Here is a 23,126-nt window from a genome sequence, read left to right on the forward strand (position 1 = left end):
CTCGCAACATATTCAATGTTTGGATGCGGTCGGATGAGTAATGGTTCTGAAATTCCATCACATTGCTGGTGTGCTGACTGATTTCCTGCTGTATGACATCCCGTGCCAGGTCGGCCAGTTTCAGAGATTCTTTCTTTTGCCTAATCAGCGCAACCTTTTTTTGCATTGGCTCGATCCGCCACTCAGCCGCACCGGAGGTAGCCACTTCTTGGCTTCCACCCTGACTGTTTGAGTGGATGTGTTTTATCTAACCTCCGATGGAACCGGCATCCGTCCGATCGTTCGGGAAAGTTATCAACACCTCGGAATGACATCACCGTTGTTCCCGGTGCGCCCTTGAAGCAAAAATAAACGGACCCCGGGGTCCATCCAACACCTAGCCGAAAGGGGATGGAGGTTTTCTTTTTTTTTTTTTGTTTGGCCCGCATGCCCTTAATTTTATTACCTAAACGCGCCGCCGTCCAGGTTCGATTTCCCGCGCAAAGACGCTCGTTATTGCATCAAGATGTGTGTTTGCGCGTTGCACCTTTGCTCAACACAATTCTCGACGTTGTGTTATGGCAGAATTGATTCGAGCGTAGTAAAACCCCGTTCTGAGGGTGGACAGTTGTGTTTTCATGGATTTAAAGTGTGGTAATATATTAATATTTTAACACAAAGGACTTGAAATAAGTTTCATCTCCCTAAATCACAATTATTTCTACCATCAAACACTATTAATTTAAGAAACAAACACAAGTGTTGTGACTGTTTCGTTGCATCTATAACAAACTGTGAAATATGGACAACTGTGAAGAGACTATGGACCAGGATTATTACTTATTTCTGTTGCTTATTTGAATGAAAACAATATTGAATGAAACAAGCAGTCCAGAACTATCCAATAAAATTTTTAGATTCTTATAGCATATGTGCTGTTTAAAAATATCCAGTAAAAGTTTAAGAATCTTATAGAATATGCCAAAAATATCCAGTCAAAAAATTAGAATCTTCTATATTTACTGATTTAGTGACTATAACCACTGCAAGAACCATGCTTGTTTTGTGTACCTATAATGGCACTATGGAATAAAATCAACAACATTTCATTATAGTTGTGTTATGAGATACCTAATGAAATAAAGGATTTTTGTTAAGAAAAAAACGTAGACACATTTAACTTCACAACCAACGGTGCAATACCACCACTGTTGGTACAACTATCAGCACTAAACGTTCGTCCTAGTGGTAGTGATTATTGTATGCAGCACTGTTAACGATTGCATTACAGAAATGGACACAAATTGTCGATTTTTCATGGGCTTATCTTCACCAGCACTAACGAAACGTTAATTTCACTTTCAATAGTTTTTTGAATAGTTTTCAAATCTGACACCTCTATTAGTCGTACTCTAACCGTGATGGCCCAAAAAGTGAAGCAACTTCGTTCAGTGGGCGTGCGTGATCAAAGAACGGCACGCCACCACAATTTTAGCGGACATCGTGCAGCAATTTGAGGACGTCGTATACAGGGGTTTCCAGAGGTTCTCATATTTGTGGGACACTTCCTGGACTTATAAGAAGTGAACTTCACGTGATGGAAATTGAAAACAATGGCCTTTTTAGAAATGGCCAAGGTCCCTGGAAATTCCTATTGAATTTGTCCAACAAGGATGCTATAGAGTCCAATTCCCATTACATTAAATTCATTTCACGCAAGAAGGAGTCAATAAAGTGTTTCACAGCCATCAGAACTCCTGGAAAACCCTGTAAGCTCTTTCCGGCATTAATAACATCTTGACACTATTAGGCAACAATCAGGGCATAGAAAGTAACTCCAAGTTCCGAATGGCAGATGACCCTGAGCGGCAAGAAGGAAGATCCCAAGGAAGATGAAGTCCGTGGTAAAAGTGACTACATCGCTGAGCTCGCCCAGCCGGGAGGTCGATGCAACTGGACAAACATTAAAATAGTACTTAGGAAACATGTACAAACCTATCAGGAAGCAGAAATCCCGTCCACACATTTTAGACGAATGTTGGCGGTCTTTTGATATGAGACTCTAGTCCTCGAATCAGCGCCTAACATCTCGCAGTTGCGTACGTTTCCAAATTTTCAGGACCAACATGAACCAACATGCTCTACTCCAACAATTTTGGCGCGAAAACTGAGGAGTAATCGATAAAAATCGAAGGTACATCTTAAAAACATGAACGACTGGCAGCCTTCAAGGTCGTAGATTGATTTTTGTAAGTAACCTTTCAAAGGATGTTCATGGGAAGAAATACTGTCTCTTTGATTTTAGAATTACCATAGAACCTGTTATCTATTCATGAATGATGTCCTTTCAATGCCTCCTCTTTTGTTGATTTTCTTGATTTTTTCTCACTTAGAGCCAATTCCAAGTTGTGACAATATATTGGGTTTCGTGAAGTGCTTCCGAAGCGTCGAGCGAGCAATGGAGCATGGTTGCTATTTTGGACCGGTGTTCCATTTGTCGCATATTTCAATGCTTTATCTAGTTGCTGGATGGCTCCATGTCTTCCGATTACTCTTACTTGCGCTATTTGATAACATTTGTTTGCCACCAATTTGAATCAGAGATTTAAAAAAAACATCGATGTCCATCTTTCCCCACCACAGTGTGTCCGTTTTTGCCACTTGTGTGGCAAGATGTGTGTTTTGCTTGAAACTTGTTTTTAGTTGAAAAGCGAACCGATTTTATCGAAAAGCAATAATTAAAACGATGCCAACGCTCTGACGGTTCACGAATCGGGACAGTTGAAAGGCTTCGCACAGGCAAAAAGGTAACGGCAGCACAGGTCGTAATTGACCCTACATGAACTGTTCTCTTTTTTCTCTTTTTTTGCAGGTTTTTTACACATTTGTAGGGCTTCCCTACCAAGCGTAAGGTGTATTTTTAATACACAACTTACAAAAAAATAAAAAAAAATAAAAGAAAAAGACACATTGGCTGAGATTGGGTTGTGACAATGGAATAGAGCCGGTTGCCACGGTCTCTGTCATGACCAGCACATTCGAGCAGCCAGGCACAATTTGCTTGCTGAAAGAAAAGTATCATTTTCTGTTTCGCATCATTTGCATCATCACTCAATGCGTCTGTCTGTGGTACTGTCGCGGCTCCAATCAACGCACCGCGAACGCACTGCACCGAAGCAAAAACGCATCCGGAAGCTACACACACACACACGTTCACGCACACATACACATACTTTTGCTTCCGCTTCCGTACCGTGCGTGATGCAATTAGCGTTACGTGAGCCGTGCGGTTCTGCACCTTATCGGGAGAGACGACTGGCGCGTCACCTTTTTTATTTTTGTTGCCGTTTTGCCTGCCTCTGTGTGTGTGTCATTTTCAAGCGTAAAACCCTTGCGCTGCAATTTCATTGGTCGTAAGTAGTTTCTTGATTATTGTTTCCCTTTTTTTTTTGCTTGAGTGAATGCTCTAACTGACACTGACACAAATTTGACTCCCAATCTTCAATCGTAACAGTGTACAATAACATTTGTGCCTCGAAAACATATTTTTGAGTTTAAATATTTATTCATTTCACTTGGTATTTTGAGCTGATTTGTGACAGATTTTGCGATAAATTTCAAAAGAAAATGGTAAAGAGTGAATTAATGTACATATATGTTCACATAATTCTAGCCTTAACCAGCGTGAGGTGCGACTTGCAAACGACTTGCCGTAAGTGAGCAATATTCTGCAAAGTGCTGCTCATTTGGAATTCGGTCGCTAATCACTGGCTACAAAACGATCAATTTTTAATATAGAAAAAAGTATTTAGTATCAAACGAAAGGAATTTTATTTCCATTTCAACCCTTTCCCGATCATACAAGTTCTAAGCCTAGAATGTCAAAATAATACTATTGTTGATATGAAGGAAGAAAATTCTACGAATAAGTTATTTTATTTTGTATTCGTTCAGTGATAGATTTACCATCATGAACATATGTTTTATTTTGACGTAATGTCAATAAAAATATCAATTCAACGATAATTTATGAACCGATAACGAGCTTTGTGGAAGGGTTGATTAAAAGATTGTTTAAATATATAACGTTGATCTACTGATGAATACAACGACCCATCTTTCCAAGCGACTCACTAGATTCATCACGGGCGATATACAAGGTTTTTCAAAAGTGTTTAGATTAGCAGCATAATTTTTTTTTTTTTTTTGAATAGTCGCAATTGAAGTCTTGACTAGCATCCTCTATGTTTGATTACGTGCACTGGATTATTGGCTAGGAGGAATTGATTTCAGCAGGCCGCGAAGTGACCAGATTGTTTTTAGAGGTTATCGGTAGAAATCTAAAGCAAATTCGGTAATTTTCGGTAAAACGCAAATTTTTGTTTACTTTTAAAATTCACGTTAGTCCAATTGTATGGTTGAATGTTGCATTAGAAAAATCTATGATTTTTGGTTAGAAAAATTGAGTTTTAGGGTGCTCAATTGTAAACCGATCGATCGAAAATCGATAGAACTACATATGGTCACTCTGAAAAACTTGCTCAATCTAGCTTATGGTTAGGTTATGCCTATGGGTCCACTACTGCATATTTCAATTCTGACGTTAAATGCTTTTAATTTGTATTGTGCATCCATACAATCAAAACAATAGCACCGTATACCTATTATTTTTTGAGTGACATTTAACAATAAAACAAATCGTTTAAACTAATGGGTGCATTAAATTAAATATTATCAACAGATAAACATTCAAGTCGATCTGTCACACCAGGTGTTATAAACGCATCGCTCTTAAACTGTCGGGCAGAGGGCCTGCTGAAATCAATTACTCCTAGTCAATAATCCATTGCACGTAATAATAATAGAGGATGCTAGTCAATAATCTATTGCGACTAATTAAAAAAAAGTATGCTGCTAGTCCAATCTAAAGGCAATTCAAAACCCCTGTATCGCTTCATCTAGCTTTTTCCCCAGTAGTCCAGCACTAGATAAAGCTCTTCTAGTAGTTTTCTCAATACTCAAATCTTTTTAAGTTTTTGGTTATCATCAAACTTTTACTTGAGACAAGAAGTCTGAAACAGTCATTGCGCTTAATAACACTTGAAGCTGGATCTTATCAAGATTTTCAAAATTAAAAAGGTTTTCAAGCCATTTTTGAATATAAACGTGGTTATTCACCGCGTGCGATATGTTAATCCAAATCAATCTGATATTTTATTTCCATCATGATGATTATAAATTACTTGAGTATTATTTTCAACACTTCAACGCTCTAATGCCGCCGTTTTTACACCGAGCCTTTTAAAGCCGCATCTCATCAAAATTTGTACAAAATTTTAAAAATTAATATTAAGCTGGTTAATAAGCCGCGCTCTGGTAACAATCAACAATATGTAAAGTACAATTGAATAAAAAAAATTAACAAATAAAACAAACCACCCACAAGCAAGTGACGGAGAGTCAGGGCCTTAACAGCGTGTTAAATAAGGCAGCTAATACAGCTGGTCACTTACCGCATTGGAAGCCGGTTTCGGGACGGTGGCGTGGGTCGGTGGCCCGGCCCCGATCGGATGGTGCGGCCGCCCAAGATGTGGCCCCGGGTGGCTGCCCCGGGCCGGTGGGCACCCATTATCGGCCATCCTGCTGCTGCTGCTGCTGCTGCTGACGAGTTGTGCCGGCGTTGGTTCAGCGGCACCGTCCTACTGCGAACGGTCGGCGGCATCGGTAGCGGCAGGGAACGTCATACCTGCGCCGGCAGCTCTTTTCCAAACGCTCACGCGCCGATGGCACACGCACTTCGGCCCCCCCACGGGGGGATCACAATTAACGGGTTGGATGGGATTTTTGGGGACGCTGGTGGTGGTGGAGGAGCTGATGGTGAAGGGAGGATAAAGGATGCACCGCACTCGATGCAGGACCACAGACGACTGATTCCGATGCTCGTGCTGCGAGATGCAAATGAGTCGTCGTTTCTTCCTTTCCGTTCTGTCTTACACACACACACACACGCGCGCGCGCACGCGGGCTTTATCTCGGCTACAGTTTCGGCGACTTTCGCTTGCCCCGTGCCTGCCACGAACGCACGACCTCGACCAACGAAGCTGTCGCTGCTGCTGCTACGGGTTGTCCTAAAAAGGGAAGGAAGAAAAAGAAAAGAGGCAAACGTACGATATGAGTGTCGCGTGTCTTGCTGCGCGTCCGTATGTATGACGGTTAAAATTCAATTAATCGAACAGCGAGAACTACCCCCCTCTCCCCTCCCGCTGGCGATTTGAAGGTTAGCAAGAGAAAGGCAGTGGATGTGTAGGGCGCAGGCGAGCGCGTCCTTGCTGCTGGACATGTATGGACCGCTGACGGTCCAACGGTAGGCGCGAAAAGGAAGAAATAAAAATTTCGAGCAATTAAGCAGCGGCAACACCCGCCGCTGCGCGAAAAAGAAGGATGCTGCCCCTTAACAGTGGTTTATACCCAGCCATGAATCACTTTCAGGGTTTGGTTGGTGCTTTGCTTGTAAAAGCTTCGAGCAAGAACAGTGCGCCAGTAGCTGTTTTATAGCCATTTTATCCGACCCTGGCTCATGGTGGCTTTATAGTGCCGTGCGCTAAGGCAGGGCTTTGCATGGCGCCGGTTGCGGGCAGAGTTCTCATTTATACCCAAACATAGTTTTCGCAAAGGAATCTTTTCCGAGTCACAATTTGTCATTTCCTGTATAGAGTAAAGCTTCTACGTAGGTTATTATAGGCGTTTGCCATTCTACAATAGGTCAAACAAAATTTTTAAAGTGTACAAGTAAAAAGAAAAATCAAGGTATTAAAAAATGAAGATTTAGCGATAACTCACTAGAGTATATGTGTTAAATAGCAAAATGAGATGCTACCTTTGTTTCCGTGTCCTCTCCAACTCTCTGACCATCATCACCATCACCACCGTGTGTGTTCGGATTGTGTCCAAACGTGGTGTCCTTTTACCGCTTCCAATGCACCGGAAATGCACACAGCAGCGCAACGCCAAGGGTTTACGTGTTTCTTTCACTTTCCCGAAGGTCACCCCGAAGGTGCAGAAGATACGAACCGAACCCTTTAAACACGTGCCACCTCCTGACCATATTACAGCCCGCTACTACCCTCCACCCCATCCCCCACCCCCTCGCCATCAGTGCGAATGCAAATGCTGCATAAATGGTCGTCGGATTGCCGCAAAAGGTCACCGAAGGGCTTCGACATCTTCATACACAGAGCGCCACCGAAGAAATCGATTGCAACCTCCACACACACACACACATACACACAGATTGATGGATTCTCTCTACTCCCTTCACTCCTTGGCTTGCTCTCCGCCAACCCCCCGCTCAATGGCGCAAATATTCTTACGCTCGCTACCGCTCGGAGAGTGAAGGATATGTTTGCCTTCCTCTGTTTGCTTCTCTGTTGACTGAACACATTTATAGTAATGAAAGAAAACACGGTAGAGAAGGGGGTGAAGCACGCACAGCGGGTACACTTCAACTCTCCTACCAAGCCGAACCGCTTGGCGAACGTCGTCGTCGATGGGGCGCGCAATTATTGCGATAATTATCGGTGCCATTTGCACAAATTGTTAGCGAGCGTGGTGGAAAGAGAGAGTGTTTTTTGTTTTGTTTTGTATGAGAGCGGGTGGGTGTAGTGCAACGGGTTGCGGTGAATTGCAGCCTGGTGCAGTGTGCCTACCGGCTGGGCGGGGCAGGTGTTGCATTGGCATGCTTCGGGCTGCCAATTGTGTAACCTGGTGCGAAGCGACAAACCTATTTCGTACGAGCGTGACAAATCTGACGCTTTGCTTGCCAGCCGCCGGAAGACGGCTATGCTAATCAATGGCTAGCCGGTCGTCCCCGGTCATGGGTGGAATGAACCTTTTGGCATTGGCACGGCACTGCACAAAAACGGTTGTTTTTTTTTTCAAGAAAGTAAAAAAGTTTAAAAAAAAAATATTTCTTATTAAAATCATTTTTTGCTACACAGACACACAATAAAACACTGCGATTGAATCATCTTTCACAGATGATACTGTTCAATACAATGGCTTGATTGTGTGTGAAAAATAACAATCATTCCACAGCTTCAAAAAAAAATAACAACAAAAAACTTTGCAAATGCTTCCACATGACATTTGGCCCTTCGAGCCGGATGAAGCATCGCAAACAGTTGATCCGCAACACTGATGGCAGCACGATGCAAAATATCATATCAAACGGTACAAAATGCTGCTAATTAAATTCCCGCACACACACACACACATACACACACGAGCAATCAGTACCGTTCAGGGCGATTTATTATGGACAAACGACTTAAACGCGACCGTAGCCGACGAACCGCCTCTGATAAGGCAGGCGGGCGAACACATCAACAATGGCGCGTAATGAACCGCCCAGCACATTGGGGTGGTACAAAACAAACCCGCACTACGTTCCTCCACTAAAAAAAAAAAAAAAAAAAAAACAACAACAACTACTGCTACTAAAACCATATTTGTGTGCATCAAGAAGGTACCGCGACGTTCTCACGTTGTTTGCAAACTGTGCCGCATGACGGATTCGGTTGTCACGTCATGCCCGGGGGTCTGTGTTATCATGTGACCCCCGTTGCGCACCCTCCTCAGTACCCTCTCCTCCCCCTCTTCCCGATGAGCGGCCAGCGAAATGCACTCGAAACAGTTTTGCGACAGTTTTGAGTTGACACAAAACACAAACTGTATTCTGTTCCTTCCCGTGAAGCCTCCCCCTACCCGTGGGTCGGTACGGTTGGCGCTCATACGCTTATCGGCCTGGCGCAGGCAGAGCTTGACTGTTTTTGCTTTGTTATTACCCTCCAGCACACACACAGAAACACACTCGAATGCATAAAACACTTGATACTAGTGAGTGGAAGGAGAAATAGAGAGAAAACTTTAAAAAAAACGTTGCAAACTATACTACATAAAACGTGGCAGGAAGGCCCTTTCGGTATTTGCAACCCCCCCAAAGCCGCCTGCCTGCTTATGTAACGCAAAATCGAACGGAGCGCGGTGGTACACACAACTCGCTCGCGCGCCGTACCTTTAAAGGACGGTTTTGATTTTGTTTTGACGCAGTTTGGAAAAGGAAGGGAGGGTGGTGGCGATGGGGGAGCATAAGGGTAGCGAGCAGGGTGCAGCAGCAAGGTCCACTGCAAGCCGATAGTGTGGTGTGGTGTGCCTTTGGTAGCAATTGCAATACGTGCCGGCATGTCGCGCTCGGCCAGTCGGTGCATTTCGATCTGATCCCCACGCCCCCCTTTCCACCTCCTTTCTATGTCTGTTTATGTCATACAGGAAAAGGGGGGAAGAGAGAGGGAGGTTTGTGGAACGGTAAATTGCTTGGTTGGTGCACTAACTGGCGCAACACTTCAGCGCGGCGAAATTGTCACGTTGTGACAACCGGGCCCGCCAGCATTAGATGAAGCTGATTATCGAATCCGCGTGCACAGGCAATCTTGTGCATCTTGCACACAGAGCCGTTGGGAATGGGAGAATGCACGACGGGGGAGGAGGAGTGATGCTGATTATAGGATGCCACGGGGCGGGGGTTTTGTCGTGTGCAATGCAAAGGAAGTCGAATCGGGGGCAGTGTTTGGAGATGGACAAAGCTGAGCATTTCTTATCAGACACGGGAGGTTTAACTGAGTTCCCTCTCTCGCTCCTCCCTACCTCCACCCCAAGTCCTCTCTCTCCCTGCACAACTTTGATTGGTGTAAACAAAAGTGGTTTAATTACAGAAAACAGGGACAAATAATGCCTTTGCTCATTTTGGTCCTTCGAACCGGACACTGAACAGATTTAATTTAAAAAAATATTCATTTTTTTATAGCACGCCATTGTTACCTTGTGCTCTTGTTTCAAACAATAACAAAAAATTACTGCACAATAATATAGCAAAAATAAAATTGTGGCAAAAAAACAAGGAAATTGTAGATGGAAAAGTTTAGTCCTTCGAACCGGATTTTAGCTAGAGATTTGCAACATAATATCTTTTATGTGTATATCATTGCCCAATTGGAGGTAGCTCTTTGTGAGGTTATGTTTTGATGATTTTTTTGCTTCTTCTTTTAGCAACCCATTTGTGTGACCATGTTTGGATGGCAAATGATGCAAACGAACCCAAAAACCGTTCTCTATCGTTTTAAATGGCACATTGGTGCTTGATTGCAGCCATTGTGGATGGAAATGAAGATATTAATCCTCGCTGTGTTGGAGTTCATCTTTTAAACCTCGCATTTGACACACACATACACACTTTCATCGGCTCAGCAAAGGGAAAGCGTGACGGTAATGGGCTGACAGATAGATTTAGACGTCCCAAAAAACCCGACAAACGGGACAATCTCAAAGCAAATAAATGTTTAACGCGCACATATCAACACACACAAGTCATAACTATCATGTATGCTTATGCTCGTCTACTCATCTGTATAATTTAGCAATTGACTTTATGAGCGATAAATTACTCACTGTCGCGTGCCCCTCCGCTCCGGGCGTAATATGTAGCCGGCCGCCCTCTCGCCCCCAATTATTGGCGCACCCCGATTTCGGCACACTTTGCGCTAATTACGCGGTGCGCGTAACGCGAGAAGAAGCAAATAGAAAAGGGGGAGGATGGGGGAGGGGTCGTAAACACCGAAGGGAGCACGTAAAATTTGATTTATTTGCCCGGCCGTCGAAGTGAGCGATGGAAACCCGAGCGGTCGGACGCGCACCCGGAAGGGAAAGCATTACTCATTGCGCATTTTTCAGTGTGTGCTAATTTGCCTGTGTACAGTTGTTCCGTAGTTTTGCGAGGCGAATGACATCAACATTAACTGTCACAGGCACACTCCCACACAAACTGGAAGGAAAGCATGGCTTCAGTGTTATGCATTGCTGTGCAGAAATAAAAGTGCACAAACGAAGCACAACGAAACTATACCTTTGGACAGTTGCTAACAGCAGGTAAAAATACAAAACAACACAACAAAAACCCTCAGGAAAAGTACCAGAACGGCTGACCGGCGGTTTGCCTTTGATCTTTGTTGAGTTGCTTGCGCAAAAAAAAAACAAAAAAACAAAAAACAACCATATTGTGTTGCAAGTTAGGAATTTTCCATCATAAATCACTAGTGTGTATGTCAAGGACAAGGTCAAGATGGAGAGCTTATTGTAAAATAGCATAATTATTGCAAGTCTTGTTTATTTTTCACCCCATCGTTATTAAACAATGAGAACAGCATTTGTATGGAATCGCTTGAAAGTTGATGAGCTAAATGTCCACAGCAGCTATGACAATTGACAATCCAACACAAGGCTTATCATGATCGATCACTATTGAACAAATTTTCTTGGTTTTGCGAGTGAATAATATTTCCAAGCCATTTCCCACCTCATACCCAGATCATTTTCTTTATTTACGCAACGGAAAATTCAAGCTGCATTTCAAGGACCGGAAAGAAGTGGCAAGTTATTGTTTGCGATCGGGAACGGTTTCGGAAAAAAACGGTTGCCCCTTACGTTTGGAAAGCTTCCAAAAATAAGAAACTCGGTAAAACCGGGGGAGGGATGGTATTGCCCACCGTATTGCCCTGATTAATCAACAGCTCACCACCGCACGCGAGGGTTGGCACCAAAGGGCGCAAAAAAAGCAACCCGATCGCCCCCTACAATCGTAGCAGCGCACGAAAAATTATATAATTTTACGACTTTCCTGTGCTGTGGAAAACATGTTTCCACCGCGTGACGTCTGAACTTAGGGATGAGTAAAAATTCGGAACTGACTGGGGGGAGGTAAGTCCGCTCAGCATCATCCGGATCCGTTTGGAATCGTCTGGAGCCGTCTGGAATCAGCCGGAGTCGTCAGGAGTCATTCGGAGTCGTCAGAAGTAATCCGGAGTCGTTTAAAGTCATTTGAAGTCGGACGGAATTGTCTGGAGTCGGAGTTCATCAGGCAGTCATGTGGAGTCGTCCGCAGTCGTTCCGAGTCGTCAGTAGTCATCAGGCGTCACCCGGAGTCTCCCGGAGTCGTGAGGAGTCTGCTTGAGTCGGAGACGTCCGACAGCAGCCGGTCCGGAGTCGAAATTATCTGGAGTCGTCCGGAGTCGAAGTCATCCGGAGTCATCCAGGGTCTCCCGGAGTCGGAGTCTTCCGAAGCCGTCCGGAGTCGCCTGAAATGGAGGTCATCCGAAATCTTCTTTCAGAGTCGGAATAGTCCGACATCGTCTTGAATCTTGAATCATGTGGAGTCGTCTGGAAAAGTCTTTAGTCGCCCGGAGTCGAAGTCATCAGGAGCCATTCGGAGTCATCCGGAGTCGGAATCGTCCGGAGTCGTCTTGAGTCTTCAAGAGGTTATCCGGAGTCATCTGGAGTCGTTTGGAGTCTTCCGAAGTCGTCTGAAGTCGCCCTGAGTCGAAGTAATTAGGAGTCATCGAAGTCGTCCAAAGTCGTCCGGAGTCATCCGGTCTCCCGGAGTCTCCCAGAGTCGGAGTCTACCGGAGTCGGAGTCTCCCGCAGCCGAAGTCTCCCGGAGCCGGAGTCTTCCGAAGTGGAAGTCATCCGGAGTCTTCTTCCAAAGTCGGAATAATCCAAAATTGTCTTGAATCTAATGGAATCTTGTGGTGTCGTCCGGAGTCGCCCTGAGTTTCAGTCATTAGGAGCCATCTGGAGTCATCTGGACACTTCCAGAGTCATCTGGTGTCTTTCGGAGTCGTCCGAAGTTACCCGGAGTCGTCCGGAGTCGCCCGGAGTCGAATTCATCCGGAGTCATCCTGAGTTGGAATTGTCCGGAGTCTTGCGGAGTCAGAGTCTTCCGAAGTCGTCTTGAGTCTTCCAGTGTTATCCGGAGTCATCTGGAGTCGTCCGAAGTCGTCCGGAGTCGTCCGGAGTCGTCCGGAGTCGTCCGGAGTCGTCCGAAGTCGTCCGGAGTCGTCCGAAGTCGTCCGGTGTCGTCCGGAGTGTTCCGGAGTCGCCCTGAGTCGAAGTCAGGAGTTATTCGGAGTCATCGAAGTCGTCCAAAGTCGCCCGGAGTCGAAGTCATCTGGAGTCATCTGGAGTCATACGGACTCGGAATCGCCCGGAATCGTCTGGAGTCTTCCGGAGTCGTCCGGTGTCGGAATTGTCCGGGCGGAACTAGCAGATCTGATTTTGCCGGACTAACGATAGCCGAAGTCGGATCAGGGAGTCAAGGGGGCGCTTCAGACAGCACACCACTAAGTCACAACCTGAAGAACGACACGGCAGCTGGGCCCGGATGGCAGCACAACGGTCCAGAATTGTCCGAGTCCATCAGGGCAAGGCGTAAGTGGGTGAGTGCGCGCACTCGGCCACTTGAAAACGGTCGTAATAAAAGGTCATAAAATTAGTGCTCCGAGCACCAGGGGCAGTTCTTTCAGGTTGGGCGTTTTGTGTTGTTGTTGGCAGTCGCGAGCACCACCACGCGAGAGTGCACCGACGGGTGCAGCGGGCCGATACGTGCGTGCAAGCGCGCGCGCGCGTGTAACCCATTAGAACCTCCCGACCCATCACCCATGGAACCGTTCTCCCGTTCGATCGCCGCTAAAAATGATAATAAAATCGACAGCAATAAAAAGTGGGCCAAAGGGTACGGAGGCAAACTCAAGCATTGCAAAAAAAAAGCACTCACCCCGGTACACAAAACACACCAAAGCGCACTACCTTGCAGGCAAATAAGCGACTAATGAGATCATCTTTCCGCTCAATCAGCACACTCGTCAAAACCTGCGGGCGCCGATTGCTCTTTGCCTGTCCCCCACCCCCTTCGTGCGGAGGGCCGTGACAAGTGTGTCGCGCCCTATATGGAGGCGAGGAAATGGAAAGCGAAACCTGCACACGCTGCGTTGGCTTTTTACGTTCCGGAAAGTCGTAAAATAAAAGCGGGAGCAGCGGCAGTAACAAAAACTCATCGTCGTCGTCGTAGTTTTTGAGCCGATTTTGAGCTGAGCTGGTTTTCTGTCGCGTTTTCACTTGGCACCAACACCACAGCCGGTAGCAGCACCGTTAGCGCCGGTGCCACACAATTTCATCACACCTCGTCACAACACGCCCAAGGTGCAGCAGCGCGTAAGAGTTCCCTTTTTTTTGCAGCTTCTTAACCTGTTGCACTTCGCTTTGGGTCGTTAAATTTTCTAAACCCTTTAAACAAACAAACGAAAAATCAACAACATAAACTTCGGAAGTCCATTTCGAAACACGGACCAAGTGCGCACAGTCAATCTAGCACCAAGTGGGCAGAGATTGAAAAAATGGTAGTTATAGACCCCGTAGAAATGGGTACTTTTTATAGGAAATATGCAGTAAACTCATGGGTTTTTGTTAACATTCGACATATTGGATTGATTTTGTTCTTTTGAAAAGTGGCACAGTGAGTGTTTAAAATAGTTTTTTTTATTTTTAAAATAAGCAATATTTCACATCTTTCGCGGTTAATTTATTTTGATAATTTTTGGATAATTGTAGAGAAACCATATTTTTCTCTTGACTAATAAACCAAATAAACCAAATAATGCTTTAGTTGAATGAACAGAGCAAAAGAGTGATTTTCTAAAATTACCAAAACATATGCTTAACCACATCAGACGTTGGGTTTATGTAAGTTTAATACTTGGTAATTGAAAAAAAAACGATCCTGACAAAAATAGAACTTTCATTTTTCGGGGTTCCCCATCCCGCAGTGCAATTAGGGGCGGAAAGCTAGAACACTTCTTCTCGCAAGGGCGTCATATGCCGCCGCCGGGGTGGAGGGACCTCTTCTCGGGGCGGACAGGAACAATAAAACGAAACGTGACGCAAGGGTAGGAAACTGACCATCGACACAAACACATGTGTTACCGGAGAGCGGGAAAAGTGCACTCAGTTGCAACGGGTGAGATGTACGTGTGTTGGCCGGTGCGTTGGCAGCGACCGGTGCATCGTGTAACGGACACTGGGACAATGTGGAAGTGGAGTGTGCCAAAAACAAAAGCCAATCATAAAACAAACAAATTTGTTTTTGTTAAGAATCAAAATTAAAAATTATTTCAGTTTAAAAATGCATTTTGATTGATTGAATTATTGTAAATTAAATAATTATTTTTTAAATAATTTATAAATTATTTAGCAACATTTCAAGATGTTGATTACATCGTTTTTCAAAACATCGTCTTATGCTCCTTCTAAAAATAATCCTAAACGACTCCGTTTAGCAGACGGTAAACGGCTGGATCATAACAAAGCGATACAAAATAAATAGAGCGCCATCTGTTGGTGGGATACGGTAGCCAACAGGAGCTTTAATCGTTTTGAAAGCTTTCGCCTCCCTCTTAACGGCAAGTTGTAGTAATGCATCGCATGCGCGCGATTTGTTTCCATGCTAATTTAAAGCATGCCTCTTCGCAAAAACACTTTTTTTTAAATAGAAAAGTTATAATTTTTAGAGCTTACTACCAACACTCAACATCACTTATTGATGATTCTAAAACTACTACGTTGTGCTATACCTTCAGCCGTGAAGGAAACTTGATCGCTTATGCCATCATCTAATGAAACTTATTTCAACCAAACTTTGCTTGCAAAGTGCCCACTGTGCCTAAACGAAGGCCCCGGCCTTCGCACGCGGGTGCACAGGAACCATGCGTCGCGCGGATGGTGCAAAAAAAAATAGAAGAGGGAAAGGGGAAAGAGGAACCCGAAAGGTGCAGTTGGAAAAGGATAAACAAACAAATGTCGTCTCTCGCGGAGGTTTTCAGTGCGTTGCGTGCGGGAGGAGTGTGTGTCTGTGTTGCTAACCGCGCAACCGAGACGATGCTGCAGTCCATACAACCGCGGACCGCGGGAGCGGCAGGACGGGCAGCAACTTTATATAATTTTACAACCAGGCAGTTGGCGACGTGTGCACATTAGTTAAGGGGGGGGGGGGGGGCAAGCAGAGTAGCGATGGTAGTACTGGTAGTCATAAACGCTGCACAGCACTGTTAAGCATTTTATTGCTTATTTCTTTCGTTTCTTTTTTTTTACAAAAACCGATTTGTTGCTTGCTTTGTTCAGGTACGCGGACAAAGCGTCCGATGGAAAAATTGAATATTGATTTGATTAAGTGAGATTCACGGGGAGAAGATTCTGCAAGCAAGGCATCATTACACACGTGTGCAGAATTAAATTCACCCGATGGCGGGTACAATAAAAGCGTTTGTTACCATGCGATAGCGGAACCGGTTCGATGGTGCAGGTGTTAAATGCGCGCGCTGCAGCTCTTGGTTGCGGTGCGACGCTTAGTGCTCTCGTGTTCAAATCTCGCGTCACGCCGAATTGATCGCTAATAAATAATAATTCAATTCTCCCCTAGAAGCGCGCTGTGTCCTGTGCGCGCAGAGTGATGGGGGGGGGGAGGTCGTAAAAAAAAAACTTTCATCATGTTTTTATTGATTGAGCTCTTTAGTGTGCTACTGGGTGTGCAATGTCCATAAAAAACACCATTGGGGTGTCCAATCCAACATATTTCAATGCAAAATGCACTCGATTTATTGTTCGAGTCGTTATAGCGCAGCGTAGCACTCTAGCGGCTCATTGTCGCCATCGCTTATTCATACAACCATTGATAATTGAGCGACTGATAGTGACAACCATTAAGTGACGAGAGTTTTATAGATGTTTAATGATTTACGATAGCTTAATTTTTATTGCAAATCAAACTATCTAGCGTAATAAACTGTTATGCATTAAAGTAAATTGAAATGTTATGCCTTTTTCCGCAAAACAAAAATTGTTCGCAGTTGAAAGAATGGCGAAGTATACAACAGCCATGTTCTTTAGCTTAGTCTTCCAACACACTACTGCTCACTTGTGTAGTTTTGGTTGTCTGGTTTACACTCTCGCTATAAACGATGATATTCACAAGCCAATCAACTTCATTCAATATTCAATCAACCTTGGTCAATTCAATATTTTTAACCCATGACGGGCGCGTTTCAGCATACTGGAAGACTGTACCATGGAATGCTTCGAGTTCTCTTCGCAAATTGCCTATTTACATTTTACAAATATTCTTGAGCCAATCGGCTGGCAGTAAAATATCGAAATTAACTAACGTACCGATGCAAAAAGAAAACATTGCGCAAGCGATGAGCTGCTTGAAGCGATTAGCAATTCGATTCTGTTTTCTTTTCACAACGCAGCAATGCTCAACTGGCACCTGAGGTACATTGGTCCTTCGAACCGGATTTATCCGTATTAGTAGCAGTAAAGACATCGTTTGAATAAGAGCTATCGAAACATTGGTTAAATTGGTTAAAAGCATTGGCTATTGGTTACAGATATCTTCTTCTTCTTTGGCTCAACAACCGATGCCGGTCAAGGCCTACCAACCCACTTGTGGGGTTGGCTTTCAGTGACTTATTGATTTCCCCCCATAGCAGGATAGTCAGTCCTACGTATGGTGGCACGGTCTATTTGGGGCTTGAACCCATGACGGGCATGTTGTTAAGTCGTACGAGTTGACGACTGTACCATGAGACCGGCTTACAGATATAGTCAGTAGAGTTTTAGACATCACTGAGATACTATTAAATTTATGGTCCTTCGAACCGGATTGAATCCTAACCTCTGCATTATCTACAAGATTCATGTGAAATAACACGGCGCAAAGTCTTTAAGGTGAAAAATCAAGCTTTAAGGGAGTCTTCTAACTCCTAGCGCTAATCTCAATTGTTACACATTCTTCGTGCGGCCTTTTTTTTTCAAAAACATTCTCCCCTCACCATATCCAGCGGAAGCTGCACATCGAGCAGCAGCTCTGGTCCCGCCGCGCACCTCCTTTTTGGTGCACAGTGTTCGCCTACCTTCTGGTGCAGCACAACCGGGACGGCAAACTGTTACCGGGACATACCACACGGGCAAAGGAAAACACCTTCCCTGCCCGGTGCATGGCAGTGACGGCAAGACCCTGGACAGTGCGCCCCGCACTCTGTGGCCGCCCTGTGCCGCGCGCGCGCGCGCCCTCGGGCGTTGAATTAAATGTGTAAAAATAAAAGAACGGAGCGGCTACGGTTTGTGAAAGCTGGATATTTATAGCTGGGCACAGCGCAGTGTCGGTGTCGGACCTGGCCGCTTCTTTCTCCGTTAGCGCGTTTTGCAAGCTGCACACACACACACACACACACACGCACGGCGGACGACACAGATCATTCGCTCATCATTCGGGTGCTATTGTGATTTTCCAACACAACACCTCACAGCAAAGGGGGAAAGGGGAAGAATGGTAGGAACATTCTCGGTAGGAAAATTCCCGTCCAACATGTGCGTCCGGAATCTTGCACGAAAAGCGACCCGCACACGTCGATAGTCGCTCGCCCGAACCGCAGGAACGCGATTCGGACAGCATCCCGGGCACCCCAGCAGCAGCAGCAGCAGCAGCAGCAGCAGCGACACGGAGCAAACGCTCGCTCGCCCACGCCAGCTCACGCCAAACCGCAGACCAAACCGGCCGCCCGTTCGCACACCCGCGCAGGTCCCCCCCCCCCGGCAGGTGTACTGGGGGTCGAGAAATATGAGCAAACGAGATCATCTTCTCCGCCTGTACGTGAGTGCGTTTGCATGTGTGAGTGTATGATTTTGTCTTCTACTTGGCATACGTGTCACACGTTTGCCTCCCACCGCCCCCTTTTTCTATTACTACCACGGCGACGAAGGTTCATTTTTTGTTTTCAAAACGGCGGCACCAAGAGGGAAACACCGAAGGCCGCAGAGCCCGGCGAGCGGGGTAGGAAAAACATTCTTTTTCCATGAGGCCGGAGGAAAGTTCGCGGCTCGTCAGGTTCGCGCGAGCGTGTGGACAAACCCAGGCAGGTAAAAATAGCCAACAAAGGTGTGCGAAAAGGCGTGCTGTGTATTAAACGGTTTTTAAAAATACCGTTTGGCTGAAAAAAAGACCCCGTAAAGCTGAACTGTCTGCAGATGTGTCTGCAATTGTTTAGCCTGCAAATCATCACTGGGTAATCGTTACAGGCGAATTCTAATTCCGGCCAGCAGCGCTACACAGATCGGAGCCGATCTTGCCGTACTTTTCCGCCGATTAAGATAGTTTTGACGATAAGGAGCAGTTACGGTGAAACCTAGGTACCTGACCTGTTTGTGCAAATTCCTATAAATTACCCTAAAATTTCCCTTATCTTCCTAGTTGTTTTGTGGCATTTTTACTCTTATTCTACAGGTCGATGAAGCGTTGCATTGAAGTTATTCAATCATCGTATATTTAAATTCTTCCTTCAAATTTCTTCTAACCAAGTGCTCGGAAATGTCCTCTAGAATATATTAGTTCTGTTATGGGATATTTCAGGGTATTTAGATCCTAATCCTTTTTCTCAATCAATCATCTGGTTGAAAAAGATTAATGTTAAAATTACACAAATCTCTGCAATTTCCCTAGTCGTTTGTAGGTATTTCATTCAGCAGGTTGATTAACCTATTCGTTACATTACCCTTTGAAGTAAATTCATCTGTGAATTTCCCCTTGAAAAAAATTAGCACGAAATAACCCTTAAATTTTTCAGTTATGTTGTGGGATATTTACGGGTATTTCAGGTTATTTAAATTCTGAAATCGATGTCAAGTTTATATTGATTAAAATAATTTGATTACAACACTAGTTTGAGGGTTTTCTAGAATAGTTTGATGAATTGACGAATATTTATTTAATTGACGAATATTTGGAGTTTGTACGTTAGTGTTTATAATTTTACGTTATATGTAACCCTAATGTTTGGTGCTCTCGTTAAGCCTTAATGGCGGATACATAATTTTATAGAATGATAATAATAAAAAAAATAAAAAAATAATAATAATGACAATAATAATCAAAATAAAAAAAGTAATAATAAAAAATAATATCATTAAAAAATAATAATAATAATAATAATAATAATAGTAATAATATAATAATAATAATAATAATAATAATAATAATAATAATAATAATAATAATAATAATAAAAATAATAATAATTATAATAATTATAATAAAATATAAAATAATAATAATAATAATAATAATAATAATAATAATAATAATAATAATAATAATAATAATAATAATAATAATAATAATAATAATAATAATAATAATAATAATAATAATAATAATAATAATACTAATAATAATAATCATAATAATAATAATAATAATACTAATAATAAAAATAATAGGAATAATAATATTAATAAAAATAACAGTAATACTATTTCTGAATAAATCAATCTCATTTCATTGCAGTTGGATTATATTTCATACTCTTCCAACGAATTGCTTGGAAACATCTTGTTAGAAAGTTCCGAAGATGGTTCTCTCCCGATTCTAGATCTTACAAAGAGCAATGTCTATTGTCTATTTGCTGTCAAAACGCTCTATCGTTCAAAGGGGATGTACATTGTACCCAATTGGCAACACTTGTCATCACTAAATTGTCGTTTAAAAAAACACTGCCGAGACTGCGTCGCTCGACGCAGCGTCAGCCAACCGTCGGGAGGATTGTAACTACTCGAACCTAACCTTTCATCGGTAGATCGCTGTATCGGTTGGCTATCGGATTTGTGCGGAAAATCCAATCGGACAGACGGCCGTCGAACGGCTTCGTACCGATTGGCAGTGAAATCAAACTCCCAAACAGCAACGAATGACTTCCAAGGTCCAAACATTCCACCCGAAGGTAGTGAGTGCTTGTTTCTGCAAGATCCGTTGCTCTCCCCGCTCGCCCGTATGCGTGTGATTTTTTCTTTCCTTCTTGTTTTTGTTTGTGGTTGCTTCTTCTCCGAAAGAAAAAAGAACCACGGTCCGAGCGAAAATTCGTCATCCCCCTGTCAGGCGGGCTGAAAATGTCCAAAATTAGTTTGCCGCATCATCCCCACTGTGCTGTGTGTGTGCGCAACATCATCGCGCGCGCGACAACATGCCCGTCCGTCCGGCTGACTGTCAGCCTTTCAATGTTACCACCTTCCCCTTCAAGCCGGCCGACCAAGAGCTCAAACCCAGCAAAATCAACGCTCTAATCAGCCGACGGGGAGCGCTCTGTTTCGATAAACACACAAACCACACACACCCAGACCACTCCGTTTTGGATTCTAATGCTTTCTCTGACCGGGAGAACGGTGAACGGATGTTTTTTTTCTTTTTTGCTTGCCTCTCTCTCGCTTTCCACCTTTCCACCTCCCACCCAAAAGGTTGATTGCGTAGCAAATGAAGCACGTCGGCTCGCTTCGACCCGGTACATGGAAGCTTAACGGTCCGTGACCACGGCACGAGCGGCCGTGTTTATGACTCATGGCCGATTGCCCCACGGTCGATGTGGCTTAGTGCTAGAACAACAACAACAACAACAATGGGGTGCTTTGTGCCCTCTGCGGGAAGGATGCTGCTGCCGCGTGACCGCCTGGTTTCGAGACAAAGAGCAGGGCATTAAACCAGCACCAGGAGGAATGAACCACACCTGCTAATGAATGAGTTGCATTAGGGGATGAGACACCTTGGGGAACTGTCGCCCGTAAATGCGTGCTCATTCACACCGCTGGGTGTCTGGGTCGCGGGCGCTAATTAGATATTCTATCAGACGTCCATCTGGAGATGGCACAGCAAACAAATCTTGAGTTTCCGGGGGTTGAGCCAAACCATCTCAAGCCTCTGGCGTGGTAGCTCAGATGAGTCTTCGACTCAGCAAGACACCCCGACACGATTGTCTTCGGACGACTTCAGGATGATCTTGGGAGACATCTAAGCACAGGACAGAATGTTTGTCTACAAATCTAATGATCCGGAAAAGAGTTCAAGATTTCATTGGAAGAGGTCCTGATATTCCAATGAATAATATTTCTGATATTCCTGATGTATTGGATAATTACGAACTTCGGGCGATTCTCCCCTGGTACTGGTCAACAACTAGAGCATGACTGAGATCAAACATCATATGGCTGCGTGGTACACCTGAATAAGCTCCGAAAGCCTGTACAGGCCCGGCATGTTCGCGTAGGTCGTTACGCCAATAAGAAAAAGCGGCAGAATGCTGTTGGATTTCTGGAGCACCCAATACTATCGGTTTTCCAATGACCAGATTGAAACTGAAATCAAATTAAAGGCAATGAGGAAACAACTAAAGTTCCTCAGTTACTGCTGCTACAACATAATAACCGTTTTATGGAACTTCCTTGCTTTGCGCGTGACGGCACCGAAAGCTGAGTGTTCGCCAGTTTTAGCATCACTCTTACCGACCGGATGCAATCTCCGGGTGGCCCCGGGCGACACTGCGCCAACCGGAAGCAGCCCTCGTGCCAGCCTATCGCCGACAGTTGACAGTCTATTCTTCCCGGCAATTGAATTTCCTGGACCTTTCAAATAAGCAACTGAAACATATTACCACAAACGGTGGTACGGTGCAGGAGCAAGTTCAAGGCCGACAAAACACGTCCTGTGCCAAGAAGCGGCACACAGCTAGAGGAAGTTTATGAGTTTTTTTTTTACCAGAACCGTTTCTCGTCGGTACTGAATAACGAGTTTTGGTGGACAGGATGTAGTGGGTTAGTGGTTCTGAAGACTTTTTCCTAAGGCATTTGCCTTCAGCTGCCAATCGTCTGTGCCACGAACACCATGAACATGGCCCAGAAATATATATATTTTTTATAATCATTTTTTCAATCTTCGGGTCATCGAATTAAGCTGTTCGTTCGCACGCGCCCGCTGCAGTAGAAATTGGTTGTTTTATGAGTAAAACGTTTTGTTAATTGCTTGTGACCGATCGGTCACCGTTCGGAAGGTCTTATCGCCAGCGCAGTGGATTGTTTGTTGTTTGTTGTTTTTGTCGTGCCACATTAACAACTTAGGCGTGTTGGCTGATAACTCCCGAGCCCCGAGCAAACATTGGCATGAGCTCTCTCACTCTTTCTCCCGTTCCTAGCCCTTAGAACAGTTTAGGCTTCTGGCTTTAACATGTTTTTTTGTTACTAAATCAATTTGACTCAACGCAGAAAAATAAATAGTTTTTATATTTTTTAGCCAACCTTTTCAGGCTCATTGCTTGCTTATCATGGTTTTTGAGGAAGCTGCTCGAATTGAGACAGAGACTTTTGCTTGTCGCTAGAAAACTGATACGTAGCAA

The 23,126-nt window shown here is 44.2% G+C and overlaps 1 protein-coding gene across 7 annotated transcripts in view; it reads right to left on the reverse strand.

The window, feature by feature from the left end:
- Window positions 1-23,126, reverse strand: part of LOC121588596 — an 86,145-nt gene that overhangs the window by 35,957 nt on the left and 27,062 nt on the right. For all 7 annotated transcript variants that reach the window (XM_041906742.1, XM_041906717.1, XM_041906726.1 and 4 more), the window contains one exon: window positions 5,493-6,107. In XM_041906742.1, the coding sequence (XP_041762676.1) occupies window positions 5,493-5,618 (126 nt within the window). In that variant the 5' untranslated portion in view covers window positions 5,619-6,107. The remainder of the gene's footprint in view (window positions 1-5,492; window positions 6,108-23,126) is intronic.

The sequence above is a fragment of the Anopheles merus genome, chromosome X (genome assembly GCF_017562075.2).
Source record: "Anopheles merus strain MAF chromosome X, AmerM5.1, whole genome shotgun sequence".
Taxonomy (NCBI): domain Eukaryota; kingdom Metazoa; phylum Arthropoda; class Insecta; order Diptera; family Culicidae; genus Anopheles; species Anopheles merus.